The following is a 23,538-nucleotide window of genomic DNA, read 5'->3' as shown; positions in this document are numbered from 1 at the left end:
CCCTTGCTAGGCAAGTATTCTACTGCTTTACTCATTTCTAGCCCTTTGTGTTCTGGTTAGTTTTGAGATAGGATCTTGTGAACTTTCTGTCCAGGTGGACCTGGACTAGAGTCTGCCTGTGTAGTAAACAGGCCTGAGCCACCTTCTCCTGGCTCTGATAATTACTTTTAAGGTGAAGATGCTGTAAGGAATCAGGTATAATATGGCACCAAAGAATTTCCAAAAGGTGAACATCACAAAGTAGAAAAGAAGGCAGTGATAATTTATCTTTAGGCAGCTTAAGAAGGTAACTTAGAAGCAGAAATAAGTTCTACTTTCACACACATGAAATCTCTCACTGTGGTATGTTAGTGTTATTTGTATGTGTGTTCATGTACACATATTAAAGGACCAGGCTTGATTTTGTTATACCCATGGTACAATATCATTCTCTCACAATACTTTATGCAGCAATAACCCTCTACTTACTTCTATAAGGGTCAGCATTCTTAAAACAATGATTGTCTTTTCTTTCCTCTTCTTCTGTTTGTCTTTTCTTCCCAGGCTGATGTTGGAATGCTTTTCTCAGGACTGGCCTCCTGCCATCTTCCTCTACATCAATCTCACAGGTAGGCTCCAGCTGTGGCATTGGCCTCTCCTCATCTGAGTTGTCAAAGGGCTCATTTAGTACTTCTGTTGTTTCAGAAATGGTCTCGGTTGTTACACTGCTGTTGATCCTCCTGCGTTTACGACCCCTTTTCTTCTTTAGTACAAAAGGCCTCTGAAATTAATTCCAAACAATATGTAGTGCTCATGAGAAATTAAATGGCTGAGTCGATATACAGCAAACATATTCTGAATGTGTGCCTGAGAATCTTACATATAAAGACTTCTGTAATGCTTTGTACTTAACCTTCCATTTGATGTTTAACATCCCTCTCGGGTTCCCAACTACACAGGCAAGTGTTTTCCAAATAAAACAGTTGTTTACTCAAGCAGATGCTTTGAGAGAGAACATCCTAGCAACTTGAGTGTATATCTTAAATGCTAAGCTTTGCTTTTCCAGCATATATTTTCTAAATGGCACTATCTGGCTTCAATATCCTCTGCACATGATGCACATTCTATGGTTATTATGGACCTTAGTGTTTCTATTAATGTTGCAATAATTAATTAGCCATCAGGTCATTCATTTACTACTTGATAACTGTTCCAGAGATACTCACTTTATGCAAGCATTATGGAAAATATAATTGTATATAAGACTGATCTATGTGTTCCATTTCATAGGACACCAGAAAAGGGAGGAAAAAAAGGTGTTTATCGAATAAAATATTGCTCTACTGCTTAGAAAGTCAACAGTTATGTACTGGTGACTGCTATGATGTAAGCAAAATATGTGATGATTCTACCAAAGTTTGAAATGAAAGACAAAAAGTTACATGTAAAATTGCTCTATGTAAAATATAAAGACTTTTTTCCCCTCATTTATACTGAAGGCTGGCACAATTTTCCATTATTGCAATGTTAAAATATCCCAAGTGAAGAACTGTCTAATGATACAAAATTCAAATATAGTAATAACAGAGAAGTAGGCTTACTGCTAAAATATAATCTGTCAATAATGAGCTTGTTGAAAATATTGTCCACATAAAGGTTTAAAATATTTGGGTAAGCCAGCCTCCAGGAGTGGGGATGTAGCACAATAGTAGAGTGCTTACCTATCTTACACAAGGCCCTGGATTCCATCCCAGGATGGGGGTGGAAAATAGGGGGAGGGTGGAAGTAGTCAACTTCCAGGCAAACTATGTGCAAAAATTACTGAATCAAGCCGGGCGCTGGTGGCTCACGCCTGTAATCCTAGCTACTCAGGAGGCTGAGATCTGAGGATGGTGGTTCAAAGCCAGCCTGGGCAGGAGAGACCGTGAGACGCCTATCTCCAATAAACCACCAGAAAACCGGAAGTGGCGCTGTAGCTCAAGTGGTAGAGCGCTCGCCTTGAGCTGAAGAGCTGAGGGACAGCGCCCAGGCCCAGAGTTCAAGCCCCACGACCGACAAAAAAAATTACTGAATCATATATTTTCAAAGTCTGAATATTCTTTTTTTTTTCTTTATTGTCGGTCGTGGGCCTTGAACTCTGGGCCTGAGCGCTGTCCCTCAGCTCTTCAGCTCAAGGCTAGCGCTCTACCACTCGAACTACAGCGTCACTTTCAGTCTGAATATTCTTAAAGAACACATGTAGGCTTATTAATCATATCCTATAATGTAACTACATCTGTAATTCAACATTTGTCAAATTAAAATTCCTAGTTTACTTGTTCTTCCTAAGATTATAGCATTTTCCCAAATATGAGAGTAGCCAATATGAAATAGTTACTTGGGGCTTGAACTTAGGGCCTAGGTGCATTTTGCTCAATGCCAGTGCTCTATCACCTGAGCCACAGCTCTACTTCTGGCTTTTCAATTGAATTCATTTATATGGCCATAGGCCATGTTGTGCCTAGATTCTGCCTTTTGATATCTGTAGATTTAAATTTCTCACTGTATTCTAATAAATGAGTATATTTTTTGTCATAAGAAATTAAAATGTTGAAGCCAGGCACCGGTGGCTCACGCCTGTAATTCTAGCTACTCAGGAGGGTGAGATCTGAGGATCCCGGTTCAAAGCCAGCCTGGGCAGGAAAGTCCGTGAGACTCTTATCTCCAATAAACCAGTAGAAAACTAGAAGTGGCGCTGTGGCTCAAGCGGTAGAGAGCTCACCTTGAGCTGAAGAGTGCAGGAACAGCACGCAAGCCCAGCGTTCAAGCCCCATAACCGACAAGAAAGAAAGAAAGAAAGAAAGAAAGAAAGAAAGAAAGAAAGAAAGAAAGAAAGAAAGAAAGAAAGAAAGAAAGAAAGAAAGAAAGAAAGAGAAAGAAAGAAAGAGAAAGAAAGAAAGAAAGAAGTTAAAATGTTGAGAAGCTTAAAATCTACTTCATAGGATATTCCTTTCTGTCACCTTCCCACAGCTCCCCTCCTTCTGACTGCCAATCTTGGCTGAAAGAATTCTGGTTTGTGAATTAGAATGGCAAGTTTCCTGATAGAACTACACAAGGATGATGGCACTTTATAAGTCTTGGATACACAAACAAAAAACTTGTCACTGATAGATACTGGAGATGAAGATATTGGATCTGGGAGAGCAATTACCTACAGATAAAAGTGATTGTTCCCTTTCTGTATCACTGGAGGTATGATCTGGAAAAACCACCAGATGATGAAGATATGAGGCAGGTCAATAATAAGTAGTTGGCCACAAATGCAAATTATCAGGGTCTAAAATACCACCCCCGCCCCCCAAGTTTATGTCAAGAGCAACAGAAAGAAACACTAGTAGGAGAACTGAGCTTGGAATTTTGGGTGTTCATCTGGCTCTGGCTCCTGATTCATGTGACCTGGGCTCCTGGCTCCAGTCTCAGGCCTTGAAGGGTAGTTTTGTTTATGTGCTCTCTGGGGCATCCCTTTCAGTCCCCATAACTGCATTTACTCTTCTCCCTCAGACCAGCAGGTGGCAGTGACTACCAAAGTAGGAAACTGGCTCATCCCTGGTTTCCTGCTATTAGTACCAGTAAACACTATCATGGCCATAAAATAAATGATTATGTTATCTGTTCAGTGGGATTTTGTACATATAAATGCACCTGGAGTACAGAGAAAGAACAGATATTAAGAGATGGAACACTGTCCCTGCCAAGTAAGATCTGATTGAAAACAATGGAGAATCTAACAGACATATACCTTTCTCTTTATGACAACCGACTGTGGTTTAGTCAATCGTGGGGGAGAGCTTAGAATATTTTCTTCTTCCTCCTCTTCTTCCTCTTCTTCTTCCTCCTCCTCCTCCTCATCTTCCTCTTCTTCCTCTTCTTCTTCCTCTTCCTCACTGCTCTCTTTAGATAACTCCATCAGCTGCCCTCGATCCCCTGCTACTGGCCGGTTCTCCGGGGAATTCAAGTATTTATTTTTCGATTGTACTTTTGCAGGTGATTGCCTACTGTTGGCTCTAGATGACACAATTTCTTGTTCTTCCTTTTCCCAGCAGCTAGCTTGTTCCATTAGTCGCTCAGCCTGGGGAGGAGGCAAAGGGGAGGGAGTGAAAATGGTGGCTGGTGAGAGGGCAATTGTGCAGTTAGGCCTCTAAGGATCAATGACAGAGGGTCTCTAAGTGGGTTCTTCTCTGATTAGAACACTTAGCCAGCACAGCAAATTCCAGCTGCATCAACTCAGGACCCCTTTGCATCAGTTAGGATAACAAATCAAAGGAGATTGGGTTTCATGGGATATTTAGCAGTATTAACGATGCAGCGAATTGATTTGAGTCCTTTATCACTACATTACATGCTCACTGGCACGGAGCACTTTAAGCAAGTTCATAAACACAAAGAATCGATTGACATTGCAGCCTTGGAGCTCAGCACCAAATCTGATCTGATTACATACTGTCAGTAGTGAAGAATGCTGCTTTGTGATCAATGATAAATGTTTCATTTTTTCATACTCAATTCAATAAAATTATCATATCTTACCATGCAACCTCAGTTAGGATAAATTAGTGCCATATCATTTCACAAGCTTTCTCTATATAACCAAGCCTTTGACAATGATGTTAATGACTTTCTTAGCTTAAGAGAGCTGTTAAGATTGAAGTCACACAGCTTAGGATGATGAAACCAACCAATCATTACCTCCTTTTCAGCTTCCCGCTCTTCTTCAGAAACTGCAGCATTAGAAATTAAAATTGGGGTCCACCTCAGACTATCTGGATCAAGTTCATTGGCTCGGGAACAGGTTTTCAGCTTTTCCATGTGGTCCAGTATCAACTTTTCCCTTCGAATGATTACAAACCTGTAATGTGGTATGGTAGACAATGTGCAATCAAAAGCTGAAATTTCTTTTCACCTTTATATACTGATACTAAGTAGCATTAGTATTACCTGGGTCAGGAAAAATCAGTACATTACAACTAGCAAGGAAGTATCATTTCATGCTTTTATTTTTATTTTTTATTTTTTTGGGTCCGGTAGTGGGGCCTGAACTCTGGGCCTGGGTGCTGTCCCTCAGCTCTTCAGCTCAAGGCTAGCACTCTACCACTTGAGCCACAGCGCTACTTCCGGCTTTTTTTCTTTTTGCTTATGTGGTGCTGAGGAATTGAACCAGGGCCTCATGCATGCAAGGCAAGCGCTCTACCACTGAGCCACCTTCCCAGCCCCTCATGCTTTTATTATAGGTGAAAGATTGTTTTTTCTTTTTTAGTGTTGCTCCTGGGGCTTGAACCTCAATGACCCCTGAGCTTTTGTGCTCAAGGCTCTACCACTTGAGCCACAGTTCCACTTCTGGGTGGTTAATTGGAGATAAAGAATCTCACAGACTTTTCTGTCCAGGCTGGCTTCAAATCACAATCCTCAGATCTCAGCATCCGGAGTAGCTAGGATTACAAGTGTGAGCCACTAATAACCAGGCTGAAAAGTTTTGAGAATACCATCAAGAAACCCAATCTTGGGCTGGAATGTAGCTCAGTGGCAAAGCGCTTGCCTAGCAAGTGCAACGTGCAATCCCCAGTACCAAAAAGGAAAAGACAAAAAAAAAAAAAAAACAGTTAAAAAAAAACAACCCAAGGGCTGTGAAGGTGGCTCAGTGGTAGAGCGCTTGCCTTGCATGCCTGAGGCCCTGGGTTTGATTCCTCAGTACCACATAAGCAAAAAAAAAAAAAAAAAAAAAAAAAAGCCAGAGTGCTAGCCTTGAGCTGAAGAGCTGAGGGACAGTGTCCAGACCCAGAGTTCAGACCCCACAACGGGAACCCCCCCCCAAAAAAAAACCCCAAACAAAACAAAACAAAGAAACCCAATCTTTAACTGGAATACACATGCCTAACTTCCAGGAACCTTTCTTTTTTTTTATTTTTATTTTTATTTTTTGTGAACATACTGTACAGAGGGGCCAGGAACCTTTCTGATGAGAGATGTTTTTAGAGGCTTTTAGATGTTTTTCAGAGACTTGGGGCCTGGAGACTTACCTGCCATCCCTCTTGTCAATCATGTGGAGGTGTTGCAGAGTGGTTGCGATGTCATGTGGGCACATGCCTGTGGCTCTGCTAATTGACTTGATGCTAATATGCCGCTCATGATGGTGATAGAGGTATTCTAAGATGACGCTCTTCCAATAGGCCAGGTAGGAGAGACGGCCCAGATCAGAGAGTGGCTTTTCAGGAGACCCTGCCTGGCCTTCTCTTCTAGAAAGCAAATAGCCTAGGGCAGAAAAAGCAAAAGTTCATTGGGATTTTTCCCAAGCTAGGAACCAAGAGCCACTAGAAATAGCAGCAAGGTAAAAAACAACAACACTACTGGAGTGCATCTTTATATGTATGTAGCTTCTTCCCAGTTACAGTGATTCGATCTCAAGGAAGTTTATCCTTCTGAATCTTTTATAGTGGCACTCTAAGTCAATTCATACAGCTAGCAAGTAACATTCCAGGCATACAAGGTGGCATATCTAACAAAAAGATGAATGCTAAGACTGAAGACATTACTTCTGGTAAGGCTCCACATCTAATCTCCCACCGGCTTTAAATTCCTTCCAAAGCTCAATGTCAGGCACTTACTCAGAAATCCTGTTGAGAGACCACCCCAAACATTAACCAGCAAGTTGTTTTCCACAGGAAGGACCTAATGACCCTTTGACAGCTGGGTCTTAATAAAAGAGAAGGGCCTTGGTTGACTCAGAGTCTATATTGCCTGTTACATTTAACTAGCTGGGTGATCTAATAAAAGAATGTCTTTCAAGTGGACTGCTGCAACTCACATCTGCTTCACCAGCTCTATTTTCACCTCTTTCATGGAAATTAATTTATAATCCAACCCCAGAACGTTATTCCTACAGATTAAATAAACAACAACAACAACAAAAACACCCTCAAACTTTCATGTATATACTCTGAATCCTTAAGACTGTTAAGCTTTTGAACATATTCTACAACATCACTGCAAAGGTTCATTGGCAAAGAACACTGAAATGAGAAAAACTTTAAATCCACTTGAAAGTAATGAATGAAAGCTGGCGGCTGTCTCAGTAATTAAGAGCCACTTAGGAGCAGAGAAGAAATGGTATAAACTAATGATGTCTACCTTGCTCTAATTATCTTTTTCAACAGCCTCACCTTCATGAACTTCCTGAATTTAAACAAACATCAACCACATACAGTAGGTGGCAGCAATTACAAAAATGTGCTGCTCTATAAACCACCCAAATCTTCGGCATTTTTCTTCTTTATCTACATTTCCAAAATGGCTGCAAGAATTTTAAGGATTTTTTGTTGTTGTTGTTACAAGGGGGAAAAAACCCATCAATGCTTTGAGCATTCCTGTCTCTCAAAAGTCACTGCTGATAATGCAGAAATAGAGAACAAGAGATGTAACCTGAACTCTATAGGATTATAATCATAGCATTTTGCATCTTGATAGCTTTAATCTGAATGCCATTATAAAGAATAGGCAGAAATTTAACAGAGGTTTTCTGGCACTTTCTGACTTAGTTGTTTCTTGAATTCATGCTTAAGTACAAGGTATTTAATTGAATGCAAACAAACATTTTACAATCAAACCACTCATCACACAAGACTTTCAATAGCAGTGTTAGGAATGCTAACATCAATGGCCACGGTGTGAAAGCCAGCCCATATCACGTTCTGTCAACATCAGAAAAAGCTCTGCACCAGAGTGCAGAGGAAGCCCAGACCTCAGAACACAGATAATTGGCACATTCGTCACCAGCCTCCTAAATGCTTGGCACATGCTGAGAAATTTACTCAGTCAGCTGGAGGTCCCAGCTCGGTAGTCCTGAGGGGAGAACCATAGAACCATGAAAAAGAGCTATCCCCCTTTGCCCATGAGATCTCACAATTTAAAGTCCCCTGAAGTGACTGTGGAAGTCCCCAGGTCATCACTGGTTCTTATCTGAGCCCTACAGATGGGGGACAGGAAGTCCCCCTTTTGGCCCGACAGATTTCTGTACAACCAGAGGGTTCAGAAAGTGTATGTGTGTCCCTCCCCTACTGCAAGAAGCACAGAAGCTGAAAAGCACAGGCTCTTTTTTGTTCTGGCCTACCCTCTCACAGTTCCTGCTCTGGACTAAGGAAACAGCTAGAATTTCCCAAACACCATCTTATCTACCTGTTCATGGTTTTGCATCCCAAGGTAGTACAGAAGATATACCTATAGGGATCTGACCCTAAAGAGTGGTGAGGTAACCACCCAAAAAAAGTCAGAAGTATGTGGCCCAAGTGGTAAAGTGCTAACCTTGAGCTGAAAAAGCTCAGTGACAGTGCCCGGGCCCCAAGTTCAAGGCCAGGACTAGGGGAAAAAAAAAAAAAAAGGGAAGGAGGAGGAGGAAGAAAGGAGCTTCTCACTTTTTGTTTATTCCTACCTTTTCTAGGCTCTTCACAGTATAATTACAATATAATGCACCGACAGAATAATAATTTTTTTAAACTTTTTTTTTTGGGGGTCCGGTCATAGGGCCTGAACTCAGGGCCTGAGCGCTGTCCCTCAGCTCTTCAGCTCAAGGCTAGTGCTCTACCACTTGAGCCACAGCGCCACTTCCGGCTTTTTTTTTCTGCTTATGTGGTGCTGAGGAATAGAACCCAGGGCCTTATGCATGCAAGGCAAGCACTCTACCACTGAGCCACCTTCTCAGCCCCAGAATAATTATTTTTTGTAAGAACATTTTACTTATTGAGTAAGGACAGAGATGTGATTAGTTTAGGTTACCGCTCTAAACTTACCAAAAAGAATCCAAATAATTGATCTAAGATGCAGGGAAATAAAAAGCACTTTAACTTGGAAACCGGTATATTATCCTGAAGCATCTGAAATAAGTACAATATGCCCCTGGTGAATAGATTCCCACGGTGTGCTAACACCTCTCCTTAATACAGGATAGTTTCAGTCAGAAAACCTCAACTCCCTGTGGGGAAACCTGGCTGTTTCAAATAGAAACAAAGTGATGTGTGGAGGACAAATCCCAGTAGCTGCTGTAGAATTAATTGCTGGTGAAATTATTCCCTTGAAGTTGCCTGTGAGCCAGAGGTACTGGTGAACAGCACTTACTCCTGAGTGGGAGCCTCATAATTGAAAAGTGAGTGGTCCATAAACCCCTCCCCCACGTCAACTCTCCTGGCTTGCTCATTTCCTTCACTGGGATTACTTAACCTGGGGAGGGTGAGGTCTGAGTATTGAAGCAGAGGCTACCACACACTTAATTCAAAAGATTAAGAAGATAGCTGCTTGATGAGAAAAGAAATACATGTTATTTCTGATTAGGCAGACTAGTCAATTCTCATCTTAACTAATTCTGGCCCATTGCTTTGAAATGGTAACTCCCTCCCAAGGAGACAGTATAAACTCTGGTGAAGAGTTGTCTTTATGTGGACAGATCCAATATAATACCAAGGACCTTGGCAAAGGTCCTTTTTGTAGATTTAAACTCCCAAATTCATTTAATCTCAGCATAATAATTGCCAAGCTAACTCTCACATATGTTAAAGCCTCCCTTTTCCATGAGTGATTAAGATTGCAGTGTGGATCAAGAGCAGAATAATGTTCTCAGGAAAGGAAAGGGCAAAGGGGTCTCTTCCTTCCCTCATCCTTGTATCTTCTACTGTGTAAAGCCAAACCATATGAACTTCCTCAAATACTGAAGTGTAAACTTGGGCAAGCTACTCACTCCTGAGTCCCATCTGTCTGGATTATGTGGGTTCAGGGTCACCAGATGTTTTTAGGAAAAGATAATCTTCAAGGATTACATATCTTTCATCAGACACCTGTTAAGCTCAGCAAACCCCACCAAAAGATCCCCATCAATAGGCAGAAGTGGGTTTGCAAGCCTGGGAACAGACACAAGGCTGGGGGATTTATGGTAGCTCTTGAGCACAGGAAACCTGATGCCTTTGACCATCTAGCTCATGCTTAGAGATGGCAATTTGCTGGTCTGTGCTCATCTATTATTGGTTTCTAGGGGTAAGCAGCACTGTGACTACGTGGATGAATGGCATATTGACAGCTTAAATACTGATGGATGATCTTGATGGGCTATCTATAGCTCCTTGTTTAAATATAGTGGTGATTTTGAAATTAGTGTAGAAGGAAGTTGAGCCTCACTTCCTCACTATTTTAAGAGAACAGCAGTAACCTGCTGAAATCTTATGCTTCCCAATTATTAAGATACAAATGCTGCCAGGGGTCAGTAACGCATACCTACCATCCTGGCTACGCAGAAGGCTGAGACTGGCAGATTGTAGTTTGAAGCCAGCCCAGGCAGATAAGTCTGTGAGACTCTTATTTCCAATAAACCACCAAAAAGCCAGAAGTAGAGCTATGGCTCAAATAGTAGAGCACTAGCCTTGAGCACAAAAGTTCAAGGACAATGTCCACACACACTTGCACATACACACACACAACAAAAGATAGATACCTCCTTGACAAAACAATGATCATTTTGGAACTTTTTGGATGTTTTACATTTTATCAGATTGGTTTTGGAATTGTGTAAGTTTAAGATGCCTTTTAATAGAGTTTAAGTAATTTATGTAACAAAGGGATTAAATAGGCTCCTCAAAATCCAGACCCACACAATTAGGAACCTGCTAGAACTGAAGATTCTCAGACTCTATGTCAGACCCCATGAATCCTAGTCTCTTGGGGTTAAGCTTTCACAGACTCCTAAGTGATGCTGATGCACACTAGCTTGAGAACCACTGTTATAAACTGCTATGGGCCTGAGAATGTGAAAAGCTTGCATATTAGAAAGAATCACTGAATGGCAGTGGGATCAGGAGTCTTAAATAGATCTCACTCAGCTCCTTGCTGACAGAAAACAGAATGGATTCTCCAAAGCCCCACCAGCCAGCTCTGTCTTTATGTCTGTGCTTCAGAGCCCCTCATCGTGGAAACAAATCAGCTCCAAATGCTACACAGACCCTAACTCAGTAAGCATCACATTCTTACACTGTCAACAGCAAGGTCTGTACATTAAATCAGTGGTTCTCAGACATCTTGGTCTCAGAACCTCTTAACATTTAAAAATGTTACTTAAGATTTTGATGAGCTTTTGTTTATAAGCGTTATATCTACTGATTTTATTGAGAAATAAAAAAGTATTTATTAACCCATAAACATATTATGGGTTACCTTTCTTTTTTGGGGTGTGTGTGTGGGGATTGATTAGTTGAGGGGCTTGAACTCGGGGCCTGGGAGCTATCCCTGACAATTACCACTTTGAGCTACATAGCCACTTGTGAATTTCTGGTGATTAATTGGAGGTTTCCTCACTGGGCTGGTTTTGAACCATGATCCTTAGATCTTAGCCTCCTGAGTAGCTAGGATTACAGGAGTGAGCCACCAGTGCCTGGCTTATTACCTTAATTTTTATGAAAGAAAAAAGAAAAAAAAAACCTGACATTTTTGGGCATAGCATAATGGGTCACATGACACAGGAGGCAGAAGTGGGAGGAGCACAGTCTCAGACCAATGCCTGGCCAAAAAAAAAATGAGACCCTGCCTAAAACACAAACCATAGTTGTAAGCATAGCTCAAGTGGTAAAGCACTTGCCTAGCATGCACAAAGCCCCGAGTTCAAACTTCCAAAAAAAATAAATACCTACATTTTTCTTCCAATTAAAAAAAAATGAAACCCTACATTTTCTAAGTTATAAGCCAAACAATAGAGGTTTTTTGCAAATCTTCTCAATGTCCGGCTGAAAAGAAAATAGCTAGATTCTCCTATTAATTGGGTACCCAATCTATTGTGACATCATAAGTCATGAACATTTTTGGGAAACTCCCCTATACACTCATGGGAGAATGAGAGTGTAAAGGAAAAATAGTATTACTTTGAAGTAGTTATGACCCTGTGGACCACACTTTGGGACCATTTTACAAAACATGGACAATGAGAACATGTAAAGGTAAGGCAACAATGCCACAAGTGTTTTAAAGCAAGGACATAAAAAGAAGGCATTATATCTAAGAGCTACATCACCTGGAATAGACTCTAAGGCCTATTATGTCCTAGCTACATGACCCTGGAATATGTATTTATTTAACCTCTGTGTTTCAGAATCCTCATTTATAATATACAGATAATAAACATGCTTATTTCTCACAGATGTTAGCATCACAAGACCTAATAAAAACTTGTGGCATATTTCAGTAACCCTGTATAAATGTTAGCTATTATTATTATTAAACATATTGAGTGAATGAAATCTCAAGGCAATCATCTGTGTGACTAAATACTCTTATGGTAGGGGAAACAAAAGAAAATTTGGAAAGAAAATTGCTCTGTGGAGTCAGAATGATTCCTTTTCTTCCTTTTCCCACCACCTCAAACAGAAGTTCTTTCTCCAAGCCATTCTCCTTTCCTCCCCTCTCCAGTTATCCATCCAAATATAAATTTAATTAAAAGACTATGGAAAAACTTTCCGCCTCAGGAATAGTCTGAAGAAACTAGCAACTCCAAATTTCCAGCAAGCACAGTTCTGTGCCCTCAAATCCCCTCTGGGTTTCAAGTCTCTCACTTCAAGGATTACCCCAAGAAAACAGCAAGCCAATCACAGCACAAAAACAATGCCTTCTTAGGGCTTCAACAGAACCTTGAGCTAGTCCCAAGACAGATGTAACAAAGACCCACATGTTCTACAAGACTCAAGTGTGTCCTTGGGAAAATGGCCTGAGCCAGTGAAACCCGAGGAATGGAGACAGCAGGTCTTTGGGAAAAGGCTACTGGCTAATCTGGGTCACATCCCAGCCTGTTTCTCTAGGCTACTCTTAGATGTCTCCTCTCAAAGACCTCACAGGCTCCCTGGCAGACAATGCCAGCCAGCATTGAGCTCTTCTTCAATTATGTGTATGAAGGAAGAGGGGAGGGAACATGTTCTAGTCTCTTGCTAAGCATTGCCCACTTCTCCAAATCTGTTCCCGAAAGGTTCTTCAGGTCCTCTCAGTGGAAGGCTTTGTTTGGCAGGGGAATGACTCCCTGGTTCTCATGGTATGTATGTGTCGACCATGCTAGGGTTTACTGGAAAGTTTCCGTGGTTCCATGGGTGGCTGTGGACTCTCTTGAAGGCAGTAGTAAACCTACATGGTCATCACCCAGAAAAAAAATATAAATGTTTACAAAGAAAATGCACTCATAATTAGGGAGAACATCAGGTGGTGGGAAAGGGATTCCTCTCCTTTGTGGTACCTGTAGCATACATGGACTGAACATTTGTGAATGTCCTGACTTGAGCGGCTGGGTGGAAGCAGCTGAGGGCCATTGACAAATATATGTGATGGCCAAATACCAAAGGAGAGATGCTATACTCTCAATCTCATTTGTAGCAAAACTAAAGTTATTTGAAAAAGGCAAGATTAAAAAATGTTTACTTAAATATACTTGGAAAATAACCAAATTAATTTTTTTTTTTCTGGTTGTGGGGCCTGAACTCAGCTCTTCAGCTCAAGGTTAGCGCTCTGCCACTTGAGCCATAGCCCCACTTCCGGCTTTTTCTGCTTATGTGGTGCTGAGGAATTGAACCCAGGGCCTCATGCATGCAGACAAGCACTCTACCACTGAGCCACCTTCCCAGCCCTGAACCTGGGGTTTCTTTGCCTATATTTTTGTTTGTTTGTTTGTTTTGTCAGTCATGTGGCCTGAACTCTGGGCCTGGGCACTGTCCCTCAGCTCTTCAGCTCAAGGCTTGCGCTCTACCACTTGAGCAACAGCACCAGCTTTTTCTGCTTATGTGGTGCTGAGGAATCAAACCCAGGGCCTCATGTATGCAAGGCAAGCACTTTACCACTGAATCACCTTCCCAGCCTCTCTTTTGCCTACTTTTATAGGTCTCTTATAGGTTCTGAAAGAGTAACTTAGAGAGTTCAATCTAATATCTAATCATCTGGTTTAATTCTACCCAACAGATATGGGACATGTTTATACCATGTGAACACTGTCATAGATTTTACAACCAGGCTCTGAAAGACAGGATGGTTTGAAGAGCAGTTTGCTTTTCTGTTCACACTTTCATTAGCTCCCTAAAATACTGTGTGTGTGAGCTGTAATTTTCAGAAACAGGACAAAATGTGTTTTAATTCCAACTCTGGATAATGAGCTTTCACATGCAAACACAAGCATACAGTAAGACTGAAGGAAAGAGTGAGAATAGAAATCTCTTTAAAAAGTTCCTTTGTCTAGGTGCTGGTTTGCTCATACCTGTGATCCCAGCAATGATAAGTTGCCTAAATGTAGGCCAGTCTCAGCTCAGGTTCTCACCCAGATGAGAAGCAAGACTCTATCCTAAAAATAACCAGTGAAAAAAACAGAGCTAGAGGGTTCACTTAGTGGTATTGTGCCAGCTTAGCTGTGTTCAAATTCCTAGTTCCACTAAACAATGAAAACAACAAAACAAAACCAAAAATCAAAAAACAATTATCCTTTGTTATCTGGGTGTGATAGTGCTCGTCTGTAATACTAGCATAGGAGGCTGAGCTAAGAGGATCTTGAGTTCATTGCCAGCCTGGGCTAGATAGTAAGAGCCTGCCAAATAAAATAAAAATAAACAAACAAATAAATGTAAACAAAGTGTTTTCAAAGGACATCTCAAAAGTGAATTGGGCCGGGCGCCGGTGGCTCACGCCTGTAATCCTAGCTATTCAGGAGGCTGAGATCTGAGAATCGCGGCTCAAAGCCAGCCCGGGCAGGAAAGAGGGCAGGAAAGACTGTGAGACTCCTATCTCCAATAAACCACTAGAAAACCGGAAGTGGCGCTGTAGCTCAAGTGGTAGAGCGCTCGCCTTGAGCTGAAGAGCTGAGGGACAGCGCCCAAGCCCAGAGTTCAAGCCCCATGACCGACCAAAAAAAAAAAAAAGTGAATTGGCAGTCTTTGAGGTAACTTCCTTGGATCTGACTGACCAATTACTGTTGAAAATTAAAGTCCAGAAACATGTCTAGTTGACCTCAGGATGCCTAGACAGACAAACACATCTTACTGGTTTTCTTCATCTCCCAAAATCTTTTGAGCAGGAGATGAGTAAAAGCCCATTTTCAAGTTTGCACATATGCAAGCTGGGGATGGGAGCTGAGGATGGGATATTCATAGTGACTGGTTGTCTTGACAGTGGATTTGGTGTCATGTAGGCATATAATGTTAGGGAGAAGGAAAACAAAACCACACGCAATGTCATCACTAACAGTATTTTAAAAAAATCACTATTCCTCCTTAAGCTATAGACAGTATATATCCTAGAAAGGGTCACTGTGCTATTTAGACTGTTAACATGAATGAAAATTAGAGATGAGATTTCAAAAACTATTACTATGAGCACTGACTCACGACTGTCTGACAGTATTATCCTTGAGTCTTATTATGTGGTGACTGTCAAAAATCCCCACCCAATTTTTAAAGGGTTGGAATGGCTTGTAGTATATTTCAATAGTTGAGTGTCTACTGTGTGTTAGGCTCTGTTCTTGTTAGGTTGAAATGAGGAAAAAATTTTCTGAAGTTTAATTTATTAACTACTATGCAACTGTTGAACACAAGAACCACAAACTACGTAAGTAACAGGAACTCAAATGGACATGTTCATAGCTAAAGTTCATTTTAAAAAATCAATTCAATATGCTACATTACAAGCAATCAATCACACTGCAATCATGATTATAAACCAAAATACAACAGATACTCACAGGATATATACAAGTAAGTGGAAGTGTGTGATTATGGACCAGTAGATTGAAACTGTAAATTATGTAACTGTCTCTTGTAATTACCCTGGTTAGGCACAGAAACAAACTTCCTGTATAATTTTGCAGGAGAATGGTGACTGAGATATATAATCACTTTTTAGTTGGGTTTAACCCTTCAACAGCTATTTAATTATGTGCGATGAGGTCAAAGAAAGTTTATGCTTAATTTATGAAAAGCTGGCAAGAAGGTTATTTCAAAGAAAATCCTCTGAAAAGCCGTGGATTACTAATGAAATCTGGTGATTTCTCTCCCTCTTCAAGAAAAGATTTATCTATGTTATTTAGCAAAATAAACAATGTTTAAAACAAATTCACAGGCAACATTCATTTTATCTTCTCTCTAAACATATTTGTTATGGTCTGCAGATTTTTAACTGGAGGCCACTGCAAAGCTGCAGGGGTCAAGAGAAGGCTTTGAGTCCTCAGCTGAGTCTTTTGCTTTGGTAGGAAAAAATCGTATTAACTTTCTTAAATCAGTGGGGAGAAGCACACAGCACCAGGCAAACCAGGTCAAGACAGGACTATGAACAGACAATCAACTTTTCTATGAAGAAGGAAGCCTGAAAAAGATTTTTTTCTTTGTTGTTGTTTTTGTTTTCTTCATGTATCTGTCTTTGGAGGTTAAGGAGGAACACAGAAATGGAGGGGCAAAGGGTGAACAAATGCAGCAATGGTACTTACTAGATACTATGTTGAAAATGAACTATACAACTTGTGGGTGGGGATGGGAGGAAAAAACTCGGGAGGGAAGGGGTGACATTGTCCAAAAGGAAATATCCTCTTTACATCATTTATGTAACTGTAACAGCACCTTTACAACAAAATAAAATAAATTGTTCAAACTTAAAAAAAAAAAAGAAACCTGGTTTTGCAACAAATAATCGGCACAGTTTCATTTCAGCACACTTGAAGACATTCTAGCCTTCTGCTTTCCCATTATTAAATTCTAACTTTTTAGCAGAGTCTCTTCGGTAAGCACTACTTCTGAGTGCCTAAATATCTGCCCCAAATTTGAAAATTACATAGGCTTCAACATTCTAGGAGTATTTGCAGCTTCTGCTACACTTGTGCTGTCATTTGGTTCTTAAGCACACAACAAGCTAAATCCTTAAATGCTGTAATGTCTCTTCTTCATCTCTTTGTCCTCAGTTACAAATTTTTCTTCACTCACCCCATTCTGTGCAGCCATTCCTTGTTTAAATCTTCCATTTCATCTCCATTCTGTTAACACACAACTCTTCAATTATGTTTCTCTAAGTGTAAGAGTAGAAGCAGAATTTACAGGAAGGCTTTTCTCTAATGGACTAGACTCAACATTTGAGGATATGATTCTAGTATATTTCCTTCATATAAAGTGCTCTGCAAACACTGCTAGAGTTGATACCAACAGACCAAATACCTGTGTGCTCACGTTTTCATCTTAAAGTAGTTAAAGTGAAAACCTGTCTCTCTTTTTGAAACATCACCAATATAATGCTACCAACAAATGAAAAAGATGCAGTTTTAAGAGCCAAGCACTAGGACAAGATGCTACAATGTGATCTCCCATTTTAAAACAATGGCTTTAAAAACAGCACAGACAAAACAGACTCCAACTCCAATTAACTAGCAAAAATCTGGAAATGAGGCTGTGGTTGAAGTAGTGAAGTATTAGCTGTGGCCAAGAAAGCCAAGGGAGATCAAAGTTATTTAGAAATAGTACCATGAAGAATAAATTTTTATACTGGAACATCTCAAAGCAAACAGAATGTCTACCCTATATGGCCAAGGAGAATAGTTTCTTTGAAACCAAAACTAGTAATTTCAACCAATCAGAAGAAAACCTACCCCCCCCCCCACCTTTTGGTTTCAAACTGGGGCTTGAACTCAGGGCTTGGATTCTCACTCACCTTTGTTGCTTATTGCTGATGCTCTGCCTCTTAAGTCATGTCATCACTTTCAGCTTTCTTTTGTTGGAAATAGAAGTCTCTTGGATTTGTTTGTTGAACCTGGCTCCAAACCACTATTCTCAGATCTCAGCCTCTTGATAGTAACTAGGATTATAGGTGTGAACCATCAGCTGGCGCCGGTGGCTCACACCTGTAATCCTAGCTACTCAGGAGGCTGAGATCTGAGGATCAGGTTCAAAGCCAGCCCAGGCAGGAAAGATCCTGAGACTCTTATCTCCAATAAATAAGTCAGAAAACCTGAAGTGGTACAGTGGCTAAAGTGGTAGAGTACTAGCCTTGAGCTGAAGAGCTCAGGGACAGTGCCCAGGCCCAGAGTTCAAGCCCCACGACCAACCAAAATAAATAAATAAATAAATAAATAAATAAATAAATAAATAAATAAATAAATAAAAGGAGTGAGCCACCAGCATCCCAATTCAGCTTATTTTAACTATGTAAAAAGGATTCCTCTGGCAGTGCCAGGAATTAAACTGAGGGTCTGTGAATGACTGTGTTATATTCTCAGCCCTCAATTTTAAAAAAAATTTTTATTGTAAAAATAGTGTACAGAGGTGTTACATTTACATGAGTAAGGTAATGAGTACATTTCCTATTAAGCATTGTTACCTCCTCATTTGTTTTTCCCCTACTATCCCTTCCCTCCTCAGCCCTCGATTTTTGAGACAGTCTTACTATGGAGCCAAAGTGGGCTGTTAACTCAGCTATTTGGTTCAGGCTGACCTTGATCTCTCCAATCCTGCTTCTGCTTCCCACTTGCCTTAACTTCCTGGGTGTTGAGATTACAGATGTACTACCCTGCCAGGCTGATCTGGCATATTATCTTAAGTGGAAAAATGGAGAAGAGAGTTGGAAGCACTTCTCTGTATTGACAGGTTCCCTTCACCCTCTGCTTTATAGGCTGACATTAGATGAATCTTGTGTGTCTGACTACTTGCTACCATATGGGCCATGGCTAGATTATTCATCCTTATGTGTCAGGCCATCCCTGACATAGCCTATGTAAAACATTTTACAGAAGGAAAGCATAAAGGAATAGATAACATGGGGAGGGGGGGGAACCTAGATCGATCAAGAACTAATTCTGTCAGAAGCTAGCTGTATGTATCTAGTAGCTGTTGACACAAATACAAAAAAAAGAGAATAGCCAGTTTTAGGCATTGACTTACTCATTTATTCCTGAGCAAATTTTTATTATGAACCCACTCTTATGTTATACATGGTGCTTATAGTTTGGTTCAACAATGAACAAATCCCTGTCTCATGATAGAGTTGCTAAGGTTCCATTTAATTCTGATGATTAGATCATTTGATTATTACCTGAAGGAAATGCATATAGTAGTGTTTCAACATGAGTCACTGAGAAGACCAATCAATGTTAGAATCTAAACAGACAAAAGATTTTTTAAAAAAATCCACCTGCATGCTAACACTTGAAAAATTTTGAAGTATATAAAGCAAACAGTAGCACTCAGAAAAAATGAGACCATATGTTTCATATTTACAATGTTTTCATTGAGGCAATGAATACAAAGTATTCTATAAAGCTATTTATTTGCTTTTATTTATAACAAGCTTAGTTTAAAAAAAAGATACATAAATAAAACTGTTGGCTGCACTGTCGCATGTAACTCATTTCAATGCATTCAGTAAAAGTCAGCCTCTGAATAAATCACAGAGAGCTCAATTCTCAACTCAGATGTTATCTTTAGAATAGTAAAATATATCATACCTGAGCTCCATGTAATAAAAGAGTAATAGCAGAGGTTTTTAATGAAACATATTATAATGAGAAAATTAGGAGAAATGGCTATTTTTCTAATTATATTATAGACCAGGATCTATTAAAATATATGTCATTATTATAGTTGACTACGTAGATGAAAAAAATCTTCTAAGACTTAAAGGACACAGCTGCTGGCCCAGGACCTTCTTGGCAAGTGTCAAGGCCAGAGGGCCCTATTAGAACAGTTTAGGAAAGACTTGAGCACCATTTCAAAAGCACAACTTTAGTTGTGCTCTAGTGATCCTTTAGTGATTGCCTTGACTGCGGGCTGGAGAGCTACAGGAAAAGCTGAGCAGAGCTTTCTTGACAGCTTCTGAGGACTAACCCTGGAATTTCCCTTCCAAAATAAATGCATCAAGAATTGAATTATCTGGTAAGAAAAAAGGAAAAGATAACTGTTTATTCAACCAACCGTCTGCAAATGTGACTTAGTTCACACATTGTTTCCTGCCCAAAGCTGGTAGTGGATAACAACAATCTTGCTTGATGTCAAGATGGAGGCTACATTCCAATAGAACTCTCAGCCTCAAAGGAGGACAGGCACGTCTGTTATCACTCAAAGTAAGCCACCATCCTCATTCATATTCTAAGGAAGTTCTTCCACTGACATTTAGTTAACATCTCTTGAACGAATAGTAGGAGGCAGGCCCTTCCAGGAAGTTAGAATGCACAGCAGAGAATAAGGTACATACATGCCATTAGGAAACTCTGTTTTGCTGACAGACAGGGAAAAATGTATAACAAAACATGTATTCAAGCCCTAGCCCCTGCATGCTCAGGATAGAATCCAGGGTTTCACACATTTCACACAAGTACTTTACAACCAAACTACATTCCCTGCAACACCTACTCCCCTGACTTTCTATCAGTCAAGCCTGAAGTTGCATTTTTTAAAATGTTTCCAGTGGTGTCACTCATTGAGCAAGATGCATTTGTATTAATAAATGGATATGTTGAATTGAAACTCCTTTGCACAACTACTTAAAGATAATAAAAATTTATATAAACCGTCATTAAAAAAGTATTACCAGTAAAAATTTCATTAAGTAGGTAAACACCACATGTCAGATTCTAATTCATACATCACTTAACTCCGCACAGGGAGTTTGTATGTTTTCACAGCCACATAACATATCCCTAAGAGATACTGTCGCAATCCCTTCAATATCAATACTTGTGGCACGTAAGGTTCAAAATGGGGGGAGTAGAATATTTGCCCTGAAGCCTGCTTGGGAAAAGAAGATAGGCTCTGGAGTTCTGGTTCCCTGTAATTGCTGGGAACAGTATGTCTGCCCACGTGGAACCCACACTTGGGTCACCTATTAGGAAGTGAAGTTTTAAGTTATCACATAATACAGAGATGTTTAGAGACCCTGTCTAGAGAAGGACAGTATCTTACCCTGAACATTCAGATTTGGATATAGCTCCTGGGGAGTATCTGCTCACTCCAAAACTGCACCTGACTTGCCCTAAGAGAAAACAAAGGGACTCATATACCATCCCTGATTCCTTGGACCTTACCAAGAGTCAGGAAAAACCAGTTAATGGAACCCAAATCCTACTTGGAGAAGTCAAGCCAGTCAGTATCAAAAGTCACTTTCCAGGTAGGATGAAATCACTCTAACCCTCTGCTTAAAAACACTCTCAACTTTCACTTAAATTGCATTTTGGAAAGTCTGTAAATGGAAGCTTTTTTAAACAAAATGGTCTATTGAAAGCAGTGTTAAAACTGGACGTTAATAGCTGGTAAGCAGAACTACTATGAACTACATTCCTATATTCAGACATCATATATACTCAGACATCATATAATAACACATTTAAGCAGTGGACAGTATATAAGAAGTAGAGGAAGAAAGCTGGTTTTTGAGAGAGACTCCTGGCACCATGCCCTTCTCAGTATATAAGAAGGAAGGACTTTCTTCTCAAGTCTGCTCTCTGGACTGAGGAAGGTAAGGAGCAGATACATTTCTCTGTGTAATGGTACTTCCTCAAGAAATCAGCTAAGAGCTAAAAAAAGAGATGAATGAAAAAGCCTGGGTATCACTACAGAATTAGATTTTCAATACCTAAGCAAGAGATCCTGTCATGACGGTATGGACCACTTTACCTGCTAAAGCTCAGATGAGAAAGGAGATAAAGCACTAATTTTACCCCTAAATCAATGTTCTTAAAAAGTTTATTTCTTATTTTAATCCTGGGTCATCTGCATGCATCTTCTAGCAGTATACACTAATTAGAGACTCAGTTTTAAGCAGTACACAGACCTCACACAGGAAAAGCAAGGTGAAATCCTCCACATACTAGACTGCAGAAAATGACAGCAAGGGAATTTCCTGAAGGAAGCATCTAATCCCCGCAACCATTCTCCTGTTTTCCATAAAAGATATCATGGACATTGTAAAATATTTCAGTATTGAATAAAGAAAGCCAAGAATTGAATATATTAACAAGTTGTTTTTTTTTTTTAAGTCTAAGACCAGGACTCAAACTTGGTACCTCAGGGTTTTGCTCATTGGCTACTGCTCTACCAACTAAGCCATGACTCTAGCCCTGTAACAAAATTTTATGACTATTTTCCTAATTTAAAAAATGCTAGCATGTAGAGTTTCTTGATTTACTTAATTGACGAACTTACCATTCATACAAGAGTATCCAAAAATGAATTAAGTTGTCACCTACACTTTATAGCTTTAGGATGTGTACATACTCATTCCCTCAAGATTAAGCCAAGGCTGCAGGGGGGAAAAATAACACAGGACTTGGAATTTTTATAATTTGAATTAATAGATTTGTGCTTTAGGAAAGAAGATGAAGTTAATCAATGCCTTTTCTGCATTTGTAACACACCATTCTGTATATTACTTTTGTGTCCAAAGAGGAGGGTTGAGTTAATGTGCCTCAGATGACAGTGCCCAACACTCTGCATATGCTTAGAAACATCAGCTGGGATTATGATGACCATTTACCGCTACAGTTAGAGTACTGACCTCCTTTGCTTTCCCAACACCACTCACTCCCAACTATCCTCCAGCTTCTGAATCATTTCCAGTATCTATGATGTATTCCCTAAGGGGTGCCACTTCAAGTACTCCATCCTCAGCTTGTCCTCACCCATATCATGGGGATCTCCCACACTCCCATTCTTTTTGGGAACTTCCTCTTAAGAAGACAGTTGTTGAGCCCCACCCTTACAGGAAGCTGCTTATGGATGTCCAAACTCATAGCCTGGCACATGGGTTGCACCTAACTTTCTCATCGTACTCACTTCTAAATAATAATACTTTTCATTGGGTAGACATTCATTGCTCCCTTTTTTGTGGGGGTAGGGGGAAGTGCTGGTCCTGGGGCTTGAATTCTGGGCCTGGGTGCTATCCCTGAGCTCTTGTGCTAACGGCTAGTGTTTTATTACTTGAGCCACAGTACAACTTCTGGTGGGTTTGTGTGTGTGTGTGTATTTTTGTTTTTGTTTTTTTTTTTGCTATGATTAATTGGGTATGAGTCTCATGGACTTTCATGCCCTGGCTGGCTTTGAATTATGATCCTCAGATTTTAGTGTTCTGAGTAGCTAGAATTACAAATATAAGCCACAGATGCCTGGAGAAGTTTCACTTTTTTTTTTTTTTTTTGGGTCCGGTCGTGGGGCCTGAACTCTGGGCCTGGGCGCTGTCCCTTAGCTCTTCAGTTCAAGGCTAGCGTTCTACCACTTGACCCACAGCACTACTTCCGGCTTTTTTCTTTTTGCTTATGTGGTGCTGAGGAATCGAACCCAGGGCCTCATGTATGCAAGGCAAGCGCTCTACCACTGAGCCACCTTCCCAGCCCCGAAGTTTCACATTTTTATATAGCTATCTGTCTACTTTTTCATCCTTTCATTATCAAGAGGTACTTGACTACCCAAAGATCAGATAAGAAATTAAGTCTTTAAAGAAGAAAAAAAATAAAAAAGAAAAAAATAAAATTTTTTCTTTTTTGGTGGCACTAGGATTTCAATTCAAGGGCCCATGGTT

General features: G+C 40.2%; 1 protein-coding gene across 7 annotated transcripts in view; it reads right to left on the bottom strand.

Annotated features, from left to right (window-relative positions):
• The window catches only part of Kat6b (lysine acetyltransferase 6B), a 172,826-nt gene that overhangs the window by 5,462 nt on the left and 143,826 nt on the right, over positions 1 to 23,538 (bottom strand). For all 7 annotated transcript variants that reach the window (XM_070020641.1, XM_070020640.1, XM_070020638.1 and 4 more), the window contains 4 exons: positions 6,033 to 6,264; positions 4,705 to 4,864; positions 3,758 to 4,087; positions 469 to 760 (listed from right to left, as the gene is read on the bottom strand). In XM_070020641.1, coding sequence (XP_069876742.1) covers positions 469 to 760; positions 3,758 to 4,087; positions 4,705 to 4,864; positions 6,033 to 6,264 — 1,014 coding nt within the window. The remainder of the gene's footprint in view (positions 1 to 468; positions 761 to 3,757; positions 4,088 to 4,704; positions 4,865 to 6,032; positions 6,265 to 23,538) is intronic.

Source organism: Dipodomys merriami, unplaced genomic scaffold (genome assembly GCF_024711535.1).
Source record: "Dipodomys merriami isolate MVZ:Mamm:240054 unplaced genomic scaffold, mDipMer1.0.p SCAF_14, whole genome shotgun sequence".
NCBI classification, from domain to species: Eukaryota; Metazoa; Chordata; class Mammalia; order Rodentia; family Heteromyidae; genus Dipodomys; species Dipodomys merriami.
This window is presented reverse-complemented; position numbering and strand designations above follow the sequence as displayed.